At 48.0% G+C, this 23,877-nt stretch overlaps 2 protein-coding genes and 1 pseudogene across 2 annotated transcripts in view; 1 reads left to right on the plus strand and 2 right to left on the minus strand.

Moving 5' to 3' along the window:
- The first annotated feature begins 240 nt into the window (after positions 1-240).
- RCVRN (recoverin) lies at positions 241-7,302 on the plus strand. Its single transcript, XM_037028288.1, has 3 exons — positions 241-716; positions 3,817-3,928; positions 6,810-7,302. The coding sequence occupies exons 1-3, from the start codon at positions 336-338 to the stop codon at positions 6,929-6,931; spliced, it is 615 nt and encodes a 204-aa protein (XP_036884183.1). The 5' UTR covers positions 241-335; the 3' UTR covers positions 6,932-7,302.
- The window catches only part of GLP2R (glucagon like peptide 2 receptor), a 72,393-nt gene continuing 55,643 nt past the window's right edge, over positions 7,128-23,877 (minus strand). Inside the window, exons 11-13 of the mRNA XM_037028289.1 lie at positions 22,686-22,824; positions 13,999-14,040; positions 7,128-13,002 (exon numbers count right to left, since the gene is read on the minus strand). Of these exons, the coding sequence (XP_036884184.1) occupies positions 12,667-13,002; positions 13,999-14,040; positions 22,686-22,824 (517 nt within the window). The 3' untranslated portion in view covers positions 7,128-12,666. The remainder of the gene's footprint in view (positions 13,003-13,998; positions 14,041-22,685; positions 22,825-23,877) is intronic.
- LOC118974645 (synaptosomal-associated protein 23-like) lies at positions 19,760-22,498 on the minus strand (annotated as a pseudogene).

Genomic DNA, 23,877 nt, shown 5'->3' on the forward strand with positions numbered 1-23,877 from the left:
GCAGTATGGATGGCCTTGGCCCAAGACTCGGGCTCCGAAGGTTCTGACCTCCTGTCCTGTCCTCCCAGAAGGCCAAAATGGATTGATGACTTGCTGTCAGCTCCTTATTTTAATCTCAGGAGGGTTCTAGGAACTTGCCTAGCCCCCACCAAGCTCCCGGCCCCTCCTCCTTCCAAGTACTGGGGTGAATCTGCTGCAAATCCCCCTAATCTGCCAGTATCTCAGTGTCCATCTGACTGCAGTGGCACTGAGCCCTGGAAGCCTAAGGCCACATCACTCCCACCCACCCACCCACCCAGCCGCTACTGCTCAGCGGGGCTCACGCCACCTCATCCATGGGGAACAGCAAAAGCGGAGCCCTATCCAAGGAGATCCTGGAGGAGCTGCAGCTAAACACCAAGTTCACAGAGGAGGAGCTGTGTGCCTGGTACCAGTCCTTCCTGAAGGAGTGCCCCAGCGGCCGCATCACACGGCAGCAGTTCCAGAGCATCTACGCCAAGTTCTTCCCTGACTCCGACCCCAAGGCCTATGCTGAGCACGTTTTCCGCAGCTTCGATGCCAACAACGATGGCACCCTGGACTTCAAGGAGTATGTCATCGCCTTGCACATGACCACGGCAGGCAAGCCCAGCCAGAAGCTGGAGTGGGCCTTCTCCCTCTATGATGTGGACGGCAATGGGGCCATCAGCAAAAATGAAGTGCTTGACATCGTCATGGTCAGTCTCTATGCGCCACCCCCCTCATGCTGTGCAAGACTAGGGTCAGGGGCCCCTGGTCAGGGGTCAGGGGCCAGGGGTCACCCAGGGTCAGGGGCCCCGGCTGCTGCTGGTGCGGGGCTAGAGGGTGGAGTGAAGGCTGTGTGACTCCATGTTTCTAAGACCACGGTGAGGGGTCTCTAATGTACTGATTAACAGAAGGCAGGCCACTTTCCCACAGCTTCACTTCCCTCCTATTTACATTTTGTTGGTTTGTTTCCATCCTTCTTTCTTTCCTCCTTTCTTCCTCTCTCCCTCCCTCTCTCTGTCCCTTATTCCTTCCTACACTAAAATGTCCTTCAAAATTCCACAACATGTTTCAAATACACAATAGAAAGGGGCCAGAGTGGGGATGTGAATTGTAGGTTCTAGTTCCGACTGTCTTCATAGAGCTTTGCCCAGGAGCCCCTCAGTCCCCTCTGCCCGTTCTAGCCCGAACCAGGGCCCCTCAGCTCCTTGTGGGCCAGCGCTTCCAACACACATTCTCCACCCATCTGTGCTGTCCCAGTGTTGGATCACGTGTTGTGAAGATTTTAGGTGTCTTGAAAATAGTTTCGTTTAATGTAAAAGTAAGTCATGAAATTTAGAAACATAGGCAAGAGAAAATTAAAATTACCTTTAATTTCATTATCCAGAGAAAGCTGTCAGCATTTCCAGCCTTTTAGCTACATATTTTTAAATAATTTTAGAACTATGAAATATTCACATGATTTTTATCATACCTTTTCCAGTTATTATTTTATTATGAATGTTTTCCATATCAGTATATATTCTTCAAAGCCATTTTAATAACTGCTTAGAATTCCATCTACAGAAATGTCATAAATTTAGCCATTCCTGTATTTTAGACAATGAGGATGCTTCTATTTTTTCTATTATATTATTTATATTTACATTAATTTAGTATATTTAAAAAGAATTTATTTATTTATTTTTAGAGAGCAGGGAATGGAGGGAGAAAGAGAGGGAGAGAAACATCGATGTGTGGTTGCTTCTTACACACCGCTTACTGGGGACCTGGCCTGCAACCCAGGCATGTGCCCTGACTGGGAATTGAACTGGCAACCCTTTGGTTCCCAGCCCATGCTCAATCCACTGAGTTACACCAGCCAGGGCTCACTTAGTGTCTTTTTACCTGATCTTTTTTATCCCCCTATCTCTTGCCACTCACTTTATTTTTCTAATTTCATTGCTGTTAAGAGGGAGAATGTTTGTCGTATTTTATATAATTTTTGATGCACTGGTAATCCTGTTCTTGTTTGCACATGCTTCCACCCTTATTAGGAGACACTGTAACTAAAGTAGCCAATCATGTGGCTTGTGATCTGTGGGCTCTGCTTGCGCCTCCTGTTAGGGTCAGGCTTGTCTGGGGACCTCAATGACGTGTGGGCAGGGCCTTCAGATCAAACTTCCCTGGACTAGCAGGTGGCCTGGGATGGAGACCACATCCCAGAATCACCTTAAGGATGTCGAGCCTAGCAGGGGCCTACGGATTGGTGCTTCTTGAGAAAAAGGAGCAGGAGGGGGAGAAGGGGAATAAAGGGTAGGGAAGGGAGGGCAGGGCAGGGAAAAGGAGGGGAGGGGAAAGAGAAGAGACTGAGGAGGAGGATCCATGGCCGAGGCTGTGCAAGGTCGCTGGCCTTGGAGTCAGAAGTTACATATTCCAGTCCCATCTATGCCACCAACTAGCTGCGTGGCCTCGGGAAAATCATATAACACGCTAGAGCCCAAGGTGAACATTCTATGGGTCTTTTCTCTTCTTTCACAGAGGCCTTGACAGCATGTCCTTGCTATTAGAAGCAGTGTGGGGCAGGCAGCAATGACTCCCAGCTTTTAGCCTTCAAGGCGGCACATGGTTCCCATGGCTCAGGACAGAGAGAGGAGTTAACAGAGTCCCCTACACTTCAGCTTCTGGGCACCTGCCAGCCAAGACTGCTACTGGGTTTGATTTCCTTGTTCTTGTTGCAGCATGGGGGCTGAAAGGGTATTTCTCAAGGTCACTGACCTTTCCTCCAGGCTAATTTCATAGGCATTACTGGCTGTACTCTCAAGTGACTCCAAGGTGTCCTCCCAACTCCCACCCAGCACACTGCCTGCATCCCAAGCCTGCCCCAAGGCCAAAGGCACAGGCTGGGACAGGCTCAGGGGCCATCACTTCGAGTGTTCTCTCTGGGCCTAGCCAGCCCTGAAGCTGGATGGGCACATCCAGGCCACTGGCCCCTTTTCTTGATCACGGGTCCAGAGGCACTTCCTGCCTGGTCCCCCACCGGACATCCCACTCCTTTACTAGTGAGAGGAGAGGGAGGTCGGAGGGTGCTTGAGCCTAAAGCTGAACCTTTCTCCCAATGCCTCCCTGAGCAGAGCGGAAGGGTAACTGGGAGGCTTCCTGAGCCCTGGGGAAACCTTTGGAAAGTTGTTGTTGACGCCTCCCCTCTCCCTTCACCAGCCCCTGAAATGGTCTCTGAGACATAGGAATAAGTTGGCACATGGCATAATGCAAACTAAAACCAAAGTGCCTGGCTTAGAATCTCCGATCATCTGCGTCTAGCTGGGTGACTTTCAGCAAGTTGTCTCAGTTTCTTCATCTATAAAATGGGGTCGCTAACGCCCACCTCATAAGGACGTGAAGGTTCCATGTAAAATACTCAGAGTCACGGCGCGTGTTAAGCACTCAACAGATGTTAGCCCTTGTTACCACAAGCCAACCTGGCTGGGCAACCAGGTACCACGCAGATCTGGAAGAAACTGTTAGACATTCGAACATTCCTGGGCCGTAGGGTTCAAGGCAGCCACAGGATTATCATCGGGAAGCTTTTTATTTTGCTTTGTTTTATTTTATTTCAATTTATTTTATTTTATATCAATTGAAAGCAATATGTCTACATGGTGAGGAAATTCAAACCACACAGAAAGGAACAAATAAGAAGCAAAAGCCTGCTCCACCCCTCCCAGGAGTTTTGATTGAGTGGGGCAGGCCAGGCCTGGGGATCTGCATGTTAACACCAGGGCTGCCAGCCCCTGCTGCTCCTGCTGACGCGTCATTCCTCTTGATTTGGCGCAGGCAATTTTCAAAATGATCAGTCCCGAGGATGTGAAGCACCTTCCAGATGATGAAAACACCCCAGAGAAGCGAGCTGGAAAAATCTGGGCCTTCTTCGGAAAGAAGGATGATGGTGAATGAGCTCTCCTTCATCACCGTGGATTTCACAGTCATGGGCTATTTCCTGGGGACCCTGCGAGATGGAGCTGCGGGGGTCCTGTGATGCCCCACAGGGCTGGCTGATGGGCCTCAGGGGGTGGGGCAGACCCACTGGCAGGGAGGTCTACCTGCTGCCCCCCAGAGCTGCTGCTGCCAATGGGAGAGGCACCCGTCTGTGGCTTAGGCGGGTCCACGGCTGCCTGAGAGTTTCGGGGTGAAGGAAGGCCCAGAATGGTGTAGTGGTTTTGAAGAAAAACATCTTCGGTTAGAGCAGAGTTAGCCCACACCGAAGTAAAAGTAAAAAGTAAAGGCAATAGCATATTAGAAGTTAGTATGCACATGCCCAGCTTAAAGTAATTCGAACCACTTTCTGTCTATGTGGAGTGCCAGTTTGTAGACACCTGGGTTTACTTCGATTGTTTTAAAAAATGCCCTCTAGACAGTTAGGACAAGGCACACTTTAGCTCAGCCTGTGTCTGACTTAGCATCAAGTCCCAAGTAAGTGCAGTCTCAACTTACATGGTTTTACTTAGGAAGTTAATTTGGGTCCCCAAGAAGCACTGCCAGCTCTCATTAGATTTAAATCAGGTTGTGAGCCATTTATTGGGAGAAAGGCCTGTGAGGGGAAACAGGGAGAAATCTACAGAAAGCTGGGAAACCCATCAGACTGCAAGCAGATGGGACCCGTATGGGCAGAGGGGCGAGGGAGGAACAGTGTTGGAGTGCTGTTCTGAGAAAAGCTTGGCAGAGCTGAGGGGTGTCCTCGAGCCCCCTCCTTCCAGGAGCTGGCCTGGCCTGGTGCCCTTCCCACCCCTCCCTTCCCCTGCCTGGGAGCAGCCTGCCCGAGTGCGGCGGGTCTTGCACTGACAAGCGGTGGTGGGGGTCCGAGTGGGCAGTGGGGCTGCTGCTGCACGGCGCCCGTGGCCGTCGTGGGAAGGACAACTGGGGGGCTGATGTCAGCGGGTGTTGCAAACTCACATGGCCACGGGAGCTCAGATGATGGAAGTGAGAGAAGTAGACAGCCCTACAAAGTATGGGGACTGGCCAGTAGTGGGGACTGAAAGGCCTGGTCTGATGGCTTCCATGTGGGAGTACAGAGCCCACTGGCCCTCATCATAGGATATTTAAAGAGAGGAGCCGGCCACTGAGACTTTTAAAATCTGAAATGTCTCAACCAATGAAGTACTGCATGGCCCAAACACATGCGAGGGGTCAGCACTGACCCTTCTGGGATCTCTGGGGCCATCTCTCACCAGGGCTGCAGGGGGCAGGACTCACTCAGCGGGATGTTAAATAAGGGCAGATAGAGACCACACTGGCCTTACTAATCTGCAGTCCAGGAAGAAGTCAGAAAAATAAGGTCGTTGGCTCTAGGGCCAGAGCCAAGAGAGGCAGACGAGGCATCTGGGCACAACACTGAGGAGGCGTCTGTTTCCAGGTGACGCCTGTGCCTGCACAACCCTGAGACTGAGCACTGACTCAGGGTGTGCAGGGTAGGTGCCTCGCTGGCTTCACCGGAGTCCCAGCCTTGATGTTGCCACCCCTTTGAGCACCTTCTCCACCTCCTCATTTGCTCAGACTCTGGTTGTGTGAGGTGACCCCTGTGACCTCCCACCCTGCTGGCCTATAACCCCCTTCACGACATCCCTCTGGGTCTGCCGAGTCTCCTCCTCTGTTACTGGCAGTTGAAAACTGACCCAGCTGAAGGTCACAGGAGGTGGTGGTGTCACGGGGCTGGCCCATCACCCTGGCCAGTGGGCCTGTGTGTCCCTGTTCACATGGCCTGCCTTGGGACAAGGCCCCTTTCATAACCGGGCCTGATGGTGGAGTTCCCAGCTCTTCGTGAGGCTAATGGGGACACTGAGACTCAAGACCCCAATTTCACCCTGTAGACCCATGCAGGGAACCAGCCAGGGCCCTGATCCAGGGTTAAGATTAAGGGTGTTCAAAAGGCCTGCAGCATAAGCAGATGGAAGTGCAATTCAGGTCAGCTAAGCATTGTTGACCACCTACTACGTACAGGCCACCATGAGCATCACCATGACCTGAAAGAGCAGCCTTCTCACTTTAGAGTCATTTGTACACACGACTGCCTTCCCCGCCAGGCCCAGAGTGTCCACGTGAAGTCAGGGACTTTGTCTCGCTCCCTTCTGTGCCGCACCCTGCCCTCTGTCCCTGCAGTGACCTCGGCCCCAAGCACAGCGGTTCTGGCACAGAGGAGAAGCTCAGTAAAAAGCATTTAACTGCGTGGAACTGAATACATTAGGTGGAGCCTCTTGGTCCCACACGGGGAGGTAGGTGGAGGATGCCAAGAGGCACAGGGCAGAACCATGCAGGAGTCGTCCGCTGAGAACCATGGAGCTGCCCATGTGCTGGGGGCGGGGCATCAGAGAGACATCTCCACGAGCCAGGCTCTCCTGGGCACTACATTGGGACCCTCCACTTTCACCCCCTTCTCCCTGAGTGGATGCCGCTCCCTCCTTCTCGACTGAAACTGTTTCCTTTGCTCTGTCCCCCAAAAGTTCTTTCAGAACTTGAGGCTGGAGACCTAGGGTAATACTCAAAATATTTAATAACCAGCAAGACAGAGACATTGGTCAATCAGAAGAGAAGCATAAGACCAAAATGCATCCACACCCTCAGGAGTGCCGGTCGTTAACCCTGCCACTGCTGGTTCACGGGGAGGGCCAGAGGATGGGCCGGGTATCTGGGGCAGGGCTGGGGGACACCCTACGGGCGCTAAGACTCAAGGTGTTCATGACAGATACATCTGTACCGGACATGCTGGCAGATGTCAGCCTCATCACAGCTTGAAACAGCCAGTCCTGACTATAGTGTTTTTCTCCCCTCTGCAGATAAACTGACAGAGGAGGAGTTCATCGAGGGGACCCTGGCCAATAAAGAAATTCTGCGGCTGATTCAGTTTGAGCCTCAAAAAGTGAAGGAAAGGTTCAAGGAAAAGGAAAAGAAACCCTGATGCCAACCGCTTAGCTGTCCTGCCTCCCCTTACTGCTCCCATAAACACACACTCATGAACACACACGCATTCACCCTGCACACGCACACACCTGTGTGCACAAACACACCTGGGGGCCAAGAGAGCGGCCTCCAAACCCACAGCACAGCTCCCGACTGAACGAGAGCCTCGTGAGCAATCTGCTGGCCCCTCCTTCCCTCGCCTGCCAGAGCCCCTCCCATCACACCCACCTCGGGCCTCACCTGCCCGCCCACACCTCTGCAGATAATCCCGGGATTAGGTCACAGGACTCCTGAACATCGCCCCCTGAGTAAGCTCCTTTGTGGATTGCTGGGTAAGCAGGTTCTAATAAATGTGAGCGTTGCGGGGCATGCAACGGGCTAATGGTTCTTGAACCAGAAAAGCAAATGACTTCTGTCAGCTCAGCCTCAAAGACAGGGACACGTTGCCATTGCAGTCGCAGGTCGGGGTCTGGGACTGCGGTGGTGAAGATGATGGACATGGCCCTGCTCTCACGGGGCTCAGGGTGCACAGGGTGCACAGGGGACCACAGACCTCAGAGCTGCCATTGCAAGTGGGGAGGCTCCCATGGAGACATGCAAAGCACTGTGAGCTGTCACAGGAGGGTCTGCCTGGTCCAGAGGATCAGAAAAGCTGTTCTTGATGAAGAGACATTTGAATCTTAAGGCCCAGAGGACAGTCATGAGGATGAGGGTGAGGGTGAGGGTGGGGGTGGGGAAGCACTGTGTCTGGGCAGGGACCCTGAGGCAGGATGAGAATTCCTGTGCATAGGCCAGTGTGACCGAGCCAGAGGGAGGCAGGCCGGCCAAGGGTGAGTGAAGCCTGACAGGCAGGCAGGGCCAGACCACACCAGCCTTCCTTGCAGCCCAGGGGAGGCATTCAGCTTCCCTGTGGGGACAGTGGGGATGCTTGCGGGGTTTGGAGCAGGAAGGATCTATGTTGGAAGCAGGGTAGAACTAAATCAGAGGGACAAGCCTGGGGTCAGGGAGGCTGCAAGTAACATGGATCGGTCTAATTGCCTAGGTGGCCTGGGCCGGGAACCAGCAGTGGGATGGAGAGAATGAGGCCCCTCTGGAGATACGGAGAAGGTAGTCTCAACCTCCCTGGTCGAGGGTGGAGCCGGAGGACCAAAGATGGCAGCCAGGTGTGTGGCTTGGTTGCTGGGTGAACTGGGATGCTATCTGCCCAGATGGGAGCAAAATGGGGGGAATGGCTGGATTCAGGGGATAATGATGAGTTCAGTTTTCATATGGTGAAAGGTGAGGACAGATTCACCTTTTTTAACTAAATTCACCAGTTTTCATACGGTGAAAGCTGGAGGTCCCTCATTTTAAAGAAAGGAAAAGGAGGCCCAGTGTCAGCAAGCAGTTTGCCCAGCTGATGAGCAGAGGCCAAGGCTGCCCACTGGTCCACGTTGCCTTATAGGATCTGGGCCCCCCAGAAATCACTCCACCAGTGGATTCCCAAGATCACTGAAGTCACTGTTTGGGAGGCCCATTTATTCTCCAGTTTTAAGTTCCAAGGTGAGGTCAGAAAAATATGCAGATGTTTCGGATACTTCACCAACCTGTGTGCACCCCCTGAAACAGGCGCATCTCCACTTGCTGGTATGTACTCCCTGAAATAGGGGAATCTCTGCTCTCAGGTGTGCAACCCCCTGAAACAGGGGAATCTCTGCTTGCTGATGTGCACCCCCCCGAAACAGGGATATCTCTGCTTGCTGGTGTTGGGGGTGAGTCCTGCCCCCACCCCCAGTTTAACCACAGCAATGGCACAGCACCAGAGAGTGCTGCTTTTTGTGTAGGGTGAACTTGACAGTAACCTTAACACTTAGGTTTGGAGCCAGGCATCCTACTAGACGCTGGGCACTATTTCATCGAGGGAAGTGTTATCCCAATGGTATAAAGGGTGATGCTGAGGCCATGAAGCCAAGCAGGATTTGGTACTTAAACCAGACTCCCTTTGATTGCACTAGGCTGCCTCAGTAATTCTGACCTGGAAGTAACAGGACAGAGAATTCTGTGGTACCACAATACTGGGACTGAGAGCAAGAGGGGACACACAGCATCTGGGCCAGCAGTTCTGGGAGGAGGAAAGTTATTATTAGACTCACCTACCAAGACACCCCTCTGGTGTCAGACACAGTGAGGCACCCAGGAGCCAATGCCATGGAAGAAGAAAGACTCAGGGTAGAACCAAAGGGCCCAGTGCCTCACTCTGGTGCTCCTCCACCCCACATACTTCCCTCCTGAGTGAATCTGGTTGATTGGAATGTGAGGTTGCAGGCTTTTCACTCCTCTCTGAGGTCAGGGCATCCATGTCACTCAACTCTAAAATGACAGCTACTACATAGTAGCCTTTTTGGTCTGTCCTTCAATGAGAGGCATAAAGGGGCCACAGGATCTCCTACTGGCCAGTGAAGAACCCAAGAGTGGTGACCTAATTAGCACACTCATTAGCTTGGGTGGCAGTGCTGCTTGAACTGGGGTCCTGTACAGCCCTGGGGCCTCTGCAGAGAAGATGCTTAGAGAACCCAGAATCAGCATCAAGTATAACTGGACCGAAGAGAAGGGGAAGTAGAGGTGGGGATGAATTACGTCATGCAAGAGGCAGAAGACCCAACACGGACTGTTTTGGCACAAGTAGCAATTTACTGACTCATTAACTGAAATCCCAGGAGGAACACTAGCTTCAGGTCTTGCTCAGTCCAGGGCCTCTGACAATGTCTCAGGGCTCTTTATCCATCTCCTGGGTCTGCTTTCCACTGTGGCAGCTCCATTCTCAGGCAGGCTTTACCCCATGCTGGTTCTAATTTCAGCAGAAAAAAAATGCCTTTCTATGCACAATGAGTCTTAGCCAAAATCCAAGGACTGTCTCTGACTGGGCCACCCACCCTGCTCCAGTATCTGGGCCCAGGAGGAAGCCATACTTGAACTGGCCCAACAGAGCTCCATGTCCATCCTTGAGGCTGAGGGGGGAGTTGAGACAATTCAACTTCAGGAACTAAGAGTGGGAGATAAGTGGTCTCCAAAGGGAAGAAGTGGGGACTATTAGTATAAGAGGGGTGAGTTGTGAAAAATGTCCACCACGGAGACTTTGGGAAGTCACTTCACCCCTGAAGTTCTGCTTCCTCATGTACCTGTAAACTCGATGGCAGAAAGGGGTCTCATCAAGAAGAAAAGCCACAGTGCCCTGTCCCCTATTGCCTCCTGCTCTCACGGGACCCTAGCCTCTTATGCAGTGCCCCTCGGGTATTTCTTAGCATCCCCACAGATTCACCAATGGGTACCTTAGTGCTGGGAACAGAGCACTGAATTCTCTTGAGCATGGGAGCCCTTCAGCCCCAGCGAGAAACAAATGTGAAAGAATCAACAAAATACAAATCAAATTAAATAAACGTGTTAATTTTAATCATTAACAGGACAAGAGCAAGCAGTGTGTGTGCGCCACCCCATTTGTGGAGTGAGGGGAGAAGGACATATTTACAAAGCTATGAAAAAAAACTTCCTTCTCCTATTAATGGGAGGGTTCTGGATAACTGACCCCCAGCAGCGTCTGACGCTCCTGAGACATTTCTGTCCCGTGTCATCTGATGCACGTGTGCTGGGCACCTGCTCAGAAGGAGCTGTGCTGGGTACAAGCTGGGAATATGACATGGCCCCAGATTTCCTGGAGCTAATAGGCTCGTGAGAAAAGGCAGGAACATTTGCAGAGAGGAAAGATTAGGACATATGATTTGGCAATTGAATCAGGGCTAACCTGTACACCAAAAACCAGATCTGTGTTACACACTTGCCTAATGCCTTCGAAGCTGCTTCAGTTTCATCCTTTGCAAAGCAGAGCCAGGGCTAGGGCAAAGGCCAGATGAGCAGTAACCTCAGGTGCAGAATTCAATGGGGAGGAGACAAACAACTCAGCAATCAACCTAAATCATTTTTGAATGCAATAGTTTAAAAATTAAAATTAATGTTAAAAAGCTCAGAATGAGCAAAATTGCACTTGCATGAGCTTACCTGGCTTCCCTCACCCTCATCCCAGCCCTGGTTTCAATGAAACATCATTTGTATGGTGGCCCATAGGCTGTAGTTTGCAGACTTGATTCTCTTTAAATATTGCATTAAGATATTACTGACCTTGACAATCAAAGATTTTTTAAAGTACTCTCAAATCATACACTCTCACTTGCCTCTAGTCCCAGCCCTGCTGCAAAGTACCCTTGAAAATAGAGTTGCCAGGTGAAATATAGGAAGCACGGTTAAAATTGAATTTTAGATAAAGTATATCCCAAGGGATATATGTTTACAAAGTTATTTGTTTATCCAGAATTCAAACTTAATGGAGCATGATGTGTTTTTATTTACTAAATCTGGCAACCCCACTTGAGAAGTGACATATAGCCCCCTTCTAACATAAGGTACTATTTAGTCCCATGACATCACACCCCACCCACATACACATACATTTTACACACTAGACAGGCAACATTCCTAGGCATCAACACCCTGTTTCCATAGGATGCTCCTCCTCCCATCTTACTTCTACTCCGTGCCTTAGAGTTTTGGCCACTGAGCCAGACCCTAATTTCCTGGGCCCCCCTCAGCCTCCAGAAGCACCCTCTACTCGGGGTCTGGGGCACCACTCGGATTCCACGTGGGCAGAACGGGTTGCACAGGCCCGGCCCTCTCAGTGCCCCGAGCCCTCCCCGCAACCCCCCACCCTAGCATGTAGCTCTATTGCTTCACATGGCCCCTCCAGCTTTCAGCATCCATTTTCACGGGGAGTGCAATTCCTGTCAGTGGGCACTAGGGGCAGGGAGAGCAGTGGCAAACCTCCTGGAGCACCAACGTGTCAGTGGCAAACCAAAAATGGTAGAGAATGGGAGGGCAAGCAAGGCTCAAGGAAGCCAAGCTGAGAAAGGCAGGCAGAGCCAACAAGAGGAGGAAAGGACCAATGGGGGCCTCTCAGAGGGGCCCTCGGGGCTAGGACCAAACCTGGGAGGAAGGAGGGGCCTGTTGCAAATAAGACAGAACTTCTGCTGAAGACTTAAGGTGGAGAGAGGCAGGAAAGACTTAGGAGAGGAGGAGGGGAGAAGAAGAAATCAGGTTCTGTGGGCAGTGGGGGTGCCACTCTGTCTGAGGACAGCAGGCATGTCACTGCCAGACTACTGAATTCAGAGCACCACTAGCTTGGCCCACCATTGGCCATCTAGGTGGGGTTCTAGCTCTGCACACTTGGGCTTGCGTCAGAACTACCTGCGAAGCTCATACCCAACCGCCACCGCTGGCCATCCTTCCAGACACACTGTCCCAGACTCTGCCAGGAGCCGGACTATGCAGGTAAAACCCTTCCCAGGTGGTCCTTCTACACCCTGCACACAGCCCCACATGGAAACCTTGTGCCACCAGGGGTAAAGGAAGAGATGCCAGCTGCCCTATTTCATAGCAGACATCTCTCTGTATCTTGGGGCTCCATTCACTTGAATTTAGGGTCATCCCCAGAGGCTGGTGGTCATTCTGGAAAACACCAGTGGGTTATTAGGATGACAAAGGCAGGCAGAAGCAGTGAATATTTACGCAACCTCAAGGAGAGCAAAGTGGACTGAGTGCAAGAGGAATGTAATGAGTGTGCCCCACAATACGCCTATGGCTTGGCCGCCTCCCCTGCCACCCATCTCAGGAGTCCCCAGTGGGCAGAGCCAGAGTTCAGCTGCCTGCCTAGGTCTCACTCTCCTCAAGAATCTCCTCCATGGTGTGGGCCAGAGAGAAGTCTCCCTCACTGCTCTCAGACAGGCTGCGGCCATAGGACCAGGCTGCATGGCCCCTCTGGGACCTGGTGCCTGGCTCCCCCGGGCCCTGCGCAGTCAGCTGCAGGAGCTGCCCGCTGCCAGGCAAGCACCTCGGCCTCTGCAGGGCCCTGGCACTGTCTCCCTTGGAGAACTTCTTGGGAAAATTCCTCAGGAACCGGAAATTCTTCTCTAGGACCCAGGCTCTGCAGCTCAAGTGGTGGGCTAGCAGGAAGCGGACCCAGTACTTCCGCAGCTCAGCCTTCACCTGCCAGGGGAGAAGAGGGCAGGGTTACCGTCTCAGAGTCATTTGGCTGAGCATCCTCTCAACGAATATTTACTAATTAGGTGGCGAATCTGGGCCGCCTTGGGAAACATACCTTCTACTTGGGGAAAATAAACAAAGAGGAGCAAACCAACCCCTGTTAGCAGAGCAGATGGAAGTGACACTGGGAGTCCATTAAGTGAGACAAGGAGGGAGGAAACAAAGTTTGGGATATGGTTGAACAGAAAGGAAAAGGAAAGGACTGTGTCAAGGTGGCATCGGAGGCCCGCCTGACGGATGAAGGACCCTGCATGAAGCAGCAGCCGTGAGCAAGATGAAAGTGGGCTTGCTGTCAAGAAGCTTACATTCTGGAGGGAGGAGACAGAAATAAATGTTTGAACCTGGGATGGGGGAGGAGAAGATGAAAGGGAACTAGAAATTCCCCTGACTTCTGAGGTCAGGTGAAAATTGTTCTGGCTTCTGCCCCTTTCAAGCTTCTTTCCAGAGGAACAGAGAACTGGTTGGGGATATGCAATAATAGGGATAATAAAAATGATCATAGTTATCAGGCATTCGGCCTTTATCACGAGCTCGGCATGCCCAGGGCAACATGAGAAGGTAGGAACAGTTGTTATTCCCACTTTCCAAATAGGTAAACTGGGGCTCAAAGAGCCACAGTGACCTAACTCAGAGCTCCCAAGTGAGTGAGTGATGGCTACAGTCTGGACATCTGGACTTCAGAGTTCAAGCCTGTGTCCTCTACCACACTCCCACTGCCAGCCTGTCTCCAGCAGGGCCAGGATGGGGTTCTGAGCTTCCTTACATGCGCCCCATCTCCTTTTCCCAGTGATCTAAGCTGCCTCCTGCTCTTGCCCCAATTTTGTCCCATTGCAGGGTGGTCACTGGACACTCGCCCATGGCACCATCATGGAGACGGGACCCTGGGGGCAGTGCCAGCCCAGCCTCGCAAGAAGCTAGATGGCAGTATAGAAAACATACCTCTCCATTGGCAAAACAATACTGCAAGGCCACAAGCAGCCCCTGCAATGGAAAGAAGAGGTGGCATGAACTTTACTCTGTGGGCACTGTGTCTGAAAGTCCAGCGTCCTGCCCCAGTCCCGGTAGCCCCCGGGAGAGGCAGGCACCTACACTGCTTGCACTGCATAGAGTTAGTCACACTGGGCAACTGGGTTTCCATGAGGGATCTTCCTTTGACACTCACCACCCATACTAGCCTAGGTATTTGCTTAGGTGCTTGTAGGTCAATGATGATTAAATCCCAAAGACCCTGTATCATTCATGCAGCTATACAAATACCATGGGGGGCCACTGGCCCATTTCTCCTCATCCATGGTGGGCATTGCCTAATTTCTTATCTCCCTTGAATGCTCTCCTTTTGGAAACTGACCTTCCCCTATTCCCTTTCCCTAGGCTTTGTCAGGGTCAATCATGCAGTCCCCATGTTCTAGGATGGCCATCACTACAATATAATCCACCCAAATGGTCATGTGACCCAATCTGAGATCTTGTCACTGGGAAAGAAACAAGGGTTGTACCCTCTTCCCTAGATTTGCCAGCTTTATAGTTGAAATACTCCTGGAGATACTTCTGGGCATCTTGCCAGCTACATGGAGAAAGCCTGCCTAAGAATGAAGCCAACAGAGAGAGAGGCAGAAGCTGGAGGTGGTGAAAGGCAGAATTCTGGTGATGCTGAGTGTCTGGGTCCAGCGATGCCTAATTCTGATGTTTTCATTTATGTGAGATGGTAAACACCTCTTTCCCTTGTCAAAATATTTCTTTAGAAAATATAGATGATTTCACACCAGTGGTTTCTCATTGCACTTAGATGAAAATAAAACGTAACCACCACAGGCACTGAGGTCATCTGAGTTGTCTGTGCCACTTGCCGCATCTTGTACTGTGCTTCCCCTGGGCCCAGTATCCTACCACACAGGCCTTGGGCTTCCTCTAGCATCTCCAGTTCATGTAGTAATTACCTGTTGCTGTGTTGCTGTATAACTTAGTGGACCAAAACCATACAGATTATCATCTCACATACTTTCTCTGGGCCAAGAATCTGGCAGTGGCTTAGCTGGGTGACCTGAATCAGGTTGTAGTCAAAAGGCCAGTAGGAACTCCAGTCATCTGAGGGCTTGAGTTGCTTCCATGATGGCTCACATGCCTGGCCAATTAGTGCTGGTTGCTGGTAGGAGGCCTCCGTCTCCCTCCACAGAGCTGACTGAGTGTCCTCACAACATGGCAGCTGGCTTCCCCCACAGGGGCCAAATCAAGGGAGCAAGGCAGAAGCCATACCCAATTTAGGAACTGCCCCAAGAAGCTGCATACTTCATGTCCACGATTCTTATGGTCACACATGTCTTGCCTGGTACACTGTCAGACCACTTGTAAAATATGATGGGACCATTTCTTTCTGTCCTCTTCCTAGTTATTTAGAATTCTGGACCCAAGGATCACAATGAAAACAACAGACCACCTTTATATGGCATTTTCAATGATCAAGTATTTGTGTCAGGGAAGTTTTAATAAAGGGATCATCTTTTGATTTTGGAAAAACTCTCTGGATTCACTGCTTAACTGCCAGAGGTCTGGAATCAAAGATCTTGAGTTAACGTTTGTTTCCACTGTTTTTCCAGACTCCTATGCTCCCTGATTTATTAAATAGTCCCACGTCCCTGTGGTGTGAGGGTCTGTGGGGCTGGGGCTGTGTGTCTCATACACTGAAGCTAGCTGTGTGTACCAGGCCCAATGGCTTGAGTGTTTATAGGAAGAATCTCATGAAACACCAGAACTCACAAGGAAAGAACATGTTCCAACGTGAGGGTCCCAGTGCAGGCCGAGGCTCCCATTTCTCTTAGTGACATTTCTCTCAACCCCATTTCTGGTAAGGGAAGTTCAGCACCAGGAAAAATGATGAAATTGAAAAGGAATTATAAAATATTTCCCTACAGGAAGATTTTTATGCTCTTCCTCATGAAAGCCTGACATCTTCATGCTATCACAACATGGATCAAATGATGTGGATTCTCCCCAGTCATGTGGAATTCTTCATGTCTTGTGCATCTAGCTATTCCAAGGCTATGACTCCTAAACAGGGGCGTGGTGGTAGCAGTTAAACATTTTCACACATGCATCCTCACTGGAGGTCTGCGGGTGCCCTCTATAGGGGGCAGAGACAGGAGTATTGGCCTCTGGGCACATGATATTAGAGGGTGTCTTAGAGCGTGTCAGGATCCTCGTGAATGAGTTAGCTTAAACAGGATTCCACATCACAGACATGTCTGTCATTCTCTCAGGTTCTGGGCTCACTCTTTTAGGAACATCCTAGAGTCTGGTTAACTCTCATCCTAATAAAGTAAGTGTGAAGAGAGAGGCCCCAGAGGACATATGTCATCTCTACTTGTCAGTCTCTCCAAAGACCCTCGATGGTAGGAAGTGGTGAAAATCGCTAAGCAATAAGCACTTGAAAGAGCAAGGGACTCTCAAAAGCATTAAGAAAAGATCCAGTGCTGATTCCTGCTGATTCACTATGGTGTGACCCACCAAATATGCCCCCGTGCATCTGCCCACCCATATTCTCATCACTGCCTGGTGGGATGGAAGGGAACAGTGCAGGGGTATCAAGAAGGTAGGAGGCCTTGGACCATGCACACCCATCCTCAATGCGTTTACTGGCTCAGCCCACAGAACCACTCTGCTTGCTTGCACTCCTCAGTGCTGTACTACAGAGCACGGCTCTGTCTGGCTGCAGATCCAAAGGATCCAGGATGGTCACTAGACCCCAGAGATGGCTCCGACAGTTCCTCCCCTCTCTGTAGGCATATGCTTTTCCTCACCTCAAGAGGTGGACCTTATTTTTCCTTTGAATCTAGGATAAATTTGTGACTCCTCCTACCAATAATACAATGGGGTAAAAGTGACATTCTGGGACTTCCTCACCCATGCCTGAGGAATGTTGGAAGTTTCTACTTTCTCTTTCTCAGAACATTTGCTTTGGGGATGCTCCAAAAGTCTAGCTGCTATGGTGGGAGATGTCCAAAATCCATGGAGAGGCCACTTGGAGAACTGCAACTCCTTTGCTAATTGGTAGCCTCTGCTGAGCTCGGCCAACAGCCCAGGTCAATGCCTGGCCATGCAACTGGGCCATCTTGGATGTTCCAGGCCAATCAAGCCTTCAGATGTTTGCGGCACGAGCCAAAAATTACATGTATCAAAAGGACCACCTCATCTGACTCCAGAGAGCCCAGCTCATGGAATCATAGGAGTTAATAATGTGATTACTGCCTTACGCCATGACGTTTTGGAGTCATTTGTTACATAGCAATAGAAGACTCAGACATGCTCCCTTGCCAGAGAAGCATGATGGGATAGAATTCCTTCTCAGAAATCTGTCCCTTAGGGGGAAAAACGGCCACCAAGTACTACTGATATAACAGCTGCAGCTTTTTGTTGTTATTGTTTTTTCTAATTTGGGATTACCTTTTAGAGAAGATTAAGACCAAACAACATAGGAATCCAAAATTACTAAACCTTAGCTTTTGAAATCTCTCAAAAGACTGACATAATTAAACATGGTTTTATACTGGAAAAAAAAAAAGAGTCTCTGATTGGTCCTCTGTCTCAGTTCAAAGCCGCACAAAATTCAGCTCTAATAGGAGAGAAATGGCCATCATCCAACCGCTTAGCTCACTCCTCAGGCTCTGTCTCCCTGGACTTTTGTGGGTGTGTGTTGGGCAGGCACATTGTCTCCACTCTGCCCCCACAATTGCAGCACCTAACCCTGTCTGCTGGCAGGGGTTTAAGACTCTGGTGTAGGGGATTTGGGTGTCTCCTGGTTCTGACCTAGTTCATGTCCCTGAGGGGCACGGTGGTATGATGGTTACAAGTAGGAGTTGAGCTTAACCTCCGCATACAAATTACCCTCTGACACTTATTAGAATTTGCAGGTTCTCCTCTGAGTCTCAATTCCTTCATTTTTAAAATGGCACAGTACTTTCTCCCTCACAAGATAATGTGGGTATTCCATGAGATGGGAAATATTTGGGAGTAGACGGATATTTTCTAGCATACCGTTTTAACTCCTCTGCTTGTATTTATACTATATGTTTTTCATTACTTTCCTGGTTTTGTAGCAGAGGCTACAACATGTATCTTAACTTATCATAAGGTATTTCATATTAATACTAACAATTCTGGTAAAAGGTAGAAATATCTTCAATACAGCTCTATTCTTCCTGGTTCTTTTGTGCTATTATTATTATATTATATTAGATCATTATATAATATAGTTTATAGCAATAATAAAGTTTATAATTATCTTATTAAATCTTATGTTTTTAAAATTAGTTGAACAAAAAAGAAAAATATATCTTTACATCTTTCATATTTACCTATGTGTTTACCTTTTCTAGTGCTCTTTCTTCATTCACATTTGAGTTATCGACTCCCGTCATTTTCTTCCACCTGACAGACTACCCCTGGTACACCTCTTAAGGAGGGTTGCTAGCAATAAATTCTCTTAGTCTCTGTTTACTTGAATATGTCTTTTTTTACCTTAATTTCAAAGCATAATTTTTCCTAAATATAGAATACCAGATTAAATTAAATTATCTTGTCTTTCAGCATTTTGATTACATCATTGCACTGCGTTGGAATCTTTCTTTCTTCTCTCTCTCTTTCAGTTAAAAAATTTAACTGTAAGGATCAAGCAGTGATTATTGGTTAAACAATCCGCATTCACAGCTTTGAAGTGTGTGGGCTCTGGTTCTTAAATAAAGGTAACAAATACCAATCAGATTCTCATAACACTGTTCAGGATCTAAATAAGCATAATTCTGAACACAGTTCAATACACAAAGCTAAGAGTGATAGCGCAATCACCAATGATCAAACCAAAGGCACTGTTTTCCAAATCACTTTTAGTTAACCAGAACTCTAGCTTTCTAAAAGTCTACATCTACATAAAACTCAAAGCAACCTAATGATGTTTCTACCTGAGATCAAAGCGAGTTTATATTTTTGTATTCAAACATAATTCTTGACATTCAGGTAAATCTGAAATCACATGATGTAGTTTGTCAAATCTTCCCTCCAAAATCTAAGCCCTGATTTAGAGAGAAATTCTCATGATACACATACATATTTATGTATTTTTCTTCAAAGACTAATGACAAATTTATGAGGTTAATAGGCTTGAATTGGAACCGTGATGCTAATATGAAAATAAAAATCCACACATTTGTAAAAAGTGTTCCTGCATGGCGTAATATGAAATGTGATCACAGAATCTATGTACGTATAAGAGTCATTAAGAGTTCAGGAATTAAGCTAATTTTAAGAAAAGTAATTCTATAATTTTTTGAAGCAGAGGTTGTAAAGTTGTGATGTATAAAAATATATTGTACATATATAAAAACTCCAAAACCAAGTATGAGCATAATTTGGCAATAACTGCAACTCAAATTAAAATCTAAATACAACTGGACCTTTACTGTGGCAACGCAACCTTTTGCTCTGTGGCCTGAAGGTTTTACTGAGGCAACAACCTCTTAATCTCTTGCTTCTCCTCATATTCCCCAACTCCTGCCCCCAGCTTCCTTTTTCAGGGCTGTCTTTGGCAGTGTCTTCAAATCTTAAAAGCAGAGGAACCCGTTACAGTAAATGAGGAGGCTGAAAAATAATGCTACATATGATGTAAAATAACCAAGCTAAGAGAATAAATGGAGAAAATACAAGAAGGAAGGCTGAGCAACTGTCTATCCTCAAGGGAAAAAGAGAAAACAGAGGAGCAGTTACTCCTTGCCCTTCCTCCTTCCACGTTATCTCCTGATTAGAAGAGTGTGGAACCCAACTTTTGAACTCTGAAAAGGTGCTGACTCTGAAGGAAGAGTGAGGCAAGTGAGTAAATGCTGAAGAAGTACAGCAGGACTTCGGCTGTCAATGAGTGTCTCTACTTCGGCATCGGCAATTTCAATGGGATCTCTGCTGACGTCAGCCTTTTCTGTGATCCAGTCTATGTGTTGATTTTGAGCCTCAATCACAATGCCCGTGTCCAGGGCCATGTTTTTTAGATTTCCCAAGATACTGTCCACTTGAGTCAGGTTCTCCTCCATTTCACCTCCTCTGGCATCATTTGCTATATGTTTAATATATCCACCGCTGGACTCTCCTGTGGTTGTTTGCTGAGGCTGACCATTTGTCACTCAGCCTGGCTGCTTACAGCCAACGTTGCTGAAAGAGTTGTTGCTACGATCTTCCTATGTTGCCTTAGAAGACTTGGCAGACTCAAAGTTCTTTGTCCTGTGACATGAACAGACACAAAGGCCAAAGCACTTGTCGAGTTCTGTTTAAGTCTTCTCTGCCTCACTCTGTCTTTATGGATTTGGTCCATGCCTTCTTCTGTGTGGTTTAGTTGTTCCCCTTGTTCATCCAGCACAGTGACAGTCTTGATTCCTGTGTCCTGAGACAGGCTAAATCCAGGGTTCTCCTTGTACTTTCCAGAGACTCATCAATAACCTGCTGAGCCCTTGACTGAATTTATTCTGATGACAGATTATCCCTGATGAATTAAAACTCTTGAGAGGTACAGAAACTGAAATGTGGATAGTTCAGCAGTCTGGGCACTCCTCTCTGGCCGTGGCAGCTCTAGCCTCCACTGTTCTTCATCACAGTCAGCCGTAATTCTATTGTCGGTCCCCAGATGGAATCAGTCATTTTTCTCTTGTTATTTTCAGTTACTTTTTCTTTGTGTTTGGCTTCCAACAGTTTAATTCTAATGTTTCTATTTGTGAAACTCTTTGTTTTATACTATTCGGAGCTCACTGAGCTTCCCCGATGCCTAGATTAGTGTTTTTCATCAAATTGGGAAAGTTTTCAACCATTATTTCTCCAAATGACTTTTCTACCTTTTTCTAACTCCCTTCGCTTCCTGAGACTCCCATATGTGTGTGTGTTGATTTTCTTGATAGCATTTCACAGATCGCTGCAGCTCTGTTATTTTTCTTCATTTCTTTTTCCTCTGTTTCTCAACCTGGGTAATCGTAATTGAACTATCTTTAAGTTCACTGGTGCTTTCTTCTGCCACCTTAATTAATATTGAGCGTCTCTAGCCCAGCTAAGATCACAGCCTCAGGCTGTGACATTGTCTTTGCTTGTTCTTTTGCCACTAAGAGCATTGCTGTATCTGATAACAATCAGGGGACTGGGCTTCTTCTGCTGTCTGATCTATACCAAGCCAGTTCCTTTCTCCAGTGAAGCTGCTAGTTTTCACTAGAATTTGCTCATTTATGGAGGAGCAGCTGCAAGAATAGTCTCAGGAAAAAGAAAACACAGATTCCCACTGCTTTTACTCAGGTTCAGTAATTTTTCTTGAATAAACTCATCTCAATCTTTAGTATGCCTTTAATTGATTTCCAGGGTCTTGAAATGGATGTTATTGACAATTATGTCCAATTTTATATTTGCTTTTTGCAGACAGGATTTGCCAAGCTTCTCTCTTCTCCATTCCAGATATCCTCCTACTAGACTAGCATTTTAAGATGATTAATTCCAATATTACTACTGTATAGGTCCTTTGTTGTATCCATACTATTTGGGGCAGTCTTTTGCACAGTGGCCTTTGCTAATGAGCCATGCTTCCCAGTTTTTATGCCATGTGCAGTCTCCTTCCCTTCAGCTGAGGCTAGGTCTTTAAATAGACTTACTTTAAAATGGCGGAAAGCAGTAGTGTCACTATGCAAGTTCAAGGTCTAGACCTTTAGAAGACCTGGAAGCCCTGCTTTTAGGCTCTTAAGAGCCCTGAACTGCCACACAAAGTGCAGCTACCCTGCTAGAGAAACCATGGGGAGAGAACATGCAGAGAGTGAGAGAACATGCAGAAAGTCCTAAGACTGCATGGGACTGAGGAATGTATTTGACAGTGAGAAATGAAGCCCCAGAAACTTGACTCAAATAAAGCCTGCCAGCCCTAGGCATTTGAGCCTTTCCAGCTTAGGAACCAGACATACAGTGGAGAAGCCGTCTTGTGAGTTTCAGCCAGGAGGCATCACATGGCACAGAGATGAGTCATCTTTGTCATGTCATACCTGGATTTCTGACTCCCAGAATCATGAGAACAAAAATAATTACTGCCATTTTAAGCTACTGAGTGATGGATAACAATTCAAGCAATGGCTAATTAAAATACCAGGTAAATAAACCACAGTGGGCCTCCTGGTTCTTACTTCAGCCCCCCATACACTTGTCAAGGTTTAAGAACCTTCTGGTCTCAACTCATTGGTCCCTGCTGAAGTTGTGTTGTGTTCTGAGTACACCATCTGAGGTAAATACAACGTTCATTTTGCACTATGCTCTGCAGAGAACCCAGCAAAAATAGGCACTTAATAAAAGGCTTCATGTTGACACAGTTAATATGATCCTGAGTCACACCAACAATTACAGCCCAGGAAACAGACCACTTTTCACTGCTTAACCACTACATCATGCTGGCAGGATCAAAGCAATATGTCCATTTACACTCCCTTCTAATGCCAAAAGCCCTCACTGATAAAGCCTACTGATTCTAGAATTCTTATTTCCACCTGTGGGCTTTCTCAATTTTGAGTCTGTTTGGATCAAGGGCACTTTGTTTTCTCCAAAGTCAAGGCATCCTGGTTCAGATGCTTACTTACATGGAAGGAGCTCAGAGTCAACTGAATGAAGAGTCGTATAAGTCTTGAAAATCCTTGAACTTGATCATCAGAGATAAAAGAGAAGATAACCTCATGAACACCCAATAAAGGAATGAGAACCAATGTTGATTTTGCCAACCTGCAATGACAACCAAATAACTATCGTGAGGGCCACATTGGGAACAGGCAACACTTCCTGCTCTTCTGGGAGTGCCTTTATTGTAGCTGTTATCATACTGATAAACAATTGATTTTCCAGTTTGTTTTCTTGGCTACACATTGAATACCTTAAGGGCCAGTGTGGTCTTGTTCTTTGATGCAACCCAAAGCCTAACTCATGTCAGATGCTCAGAAAATGTGAATTGAATGAATGAATGAATGAATGCGTTCCCTTACATAGATTATGATATATCTACAGATACACCTACATTTTGCTGATGGATACATTTTCATGCACATGGCTATGACCCTGGGTGCTACACCTCTACGAGGTTTGACAAGTATCTTATTACCTGGCTCCCTGGTGCCTCTGTCTCTCTCTGTGTCTCTGCTGGGACTCCCAGTATCAGTGCTTTACTGAGCAGAGAAATGGGGGAAATAACACTTGCCCAGGATCACAGGGCCACTAAGCACCAAATAGACACCTGGAAGCAGGTCTTCTGACTTCACACTCAGGACCTGCACACCCCTAGCAGGGCTTCCCCATCATCCCTCAGCCCTGGTGATGGCGAGAGTGCAGGAAATGAGAAAATGATCCTCCTCATAAAAAGTGCTGGGTGGAAACTTCCTGCTGTATACACTGCACACAAAAAGACAGACATTCCTTTGTACCACCCACGTGCAAAGTGCACAGCAGGGGCCCACACATTCCACATCACATAGTGCTGGTTCCCAAACAGGGCTGAGTATTTGACTACTAGAATGCCTCACAGAGCTATACACACACATTTTCCTGGCCTCTGGGATGATTCTCTGAATCAAAACCTCTGGAGTCTGGGTCCTGGGAAGGCACACTGTTGAGGAATTTGCCTATGGGCTTCTGACAAGCAGACACATTTGGAAACAACTGCTCTTTACCACTGAGCTGCTTCTTGATTTAAAACTAACTCCAAAAGCAAGGGTGATTCATACTCAGGACACAAACAAAGCTACTGTTTTTTAGACATTGGGAAAAAGAGCTTAATTGTAATGA

Source organism: Sturnira hondurensis, unplaced genomic scaffold (assembly GCF_014824575.4).
Source record: "Sturnira hondurensis isolate 20B ecotype Veracruz unplaced genomic scaffold, ASM1482457v3 Scaffold0019835, whole genome shotgun sequence".
NCBI classification, from domain to species: domain Eukaryota; kingdom Metazoa; phylum Chordata; class Mammalia; order Chiroptera; family Phyllostomidae; genus Sturnira; species Sturnira hondurensis.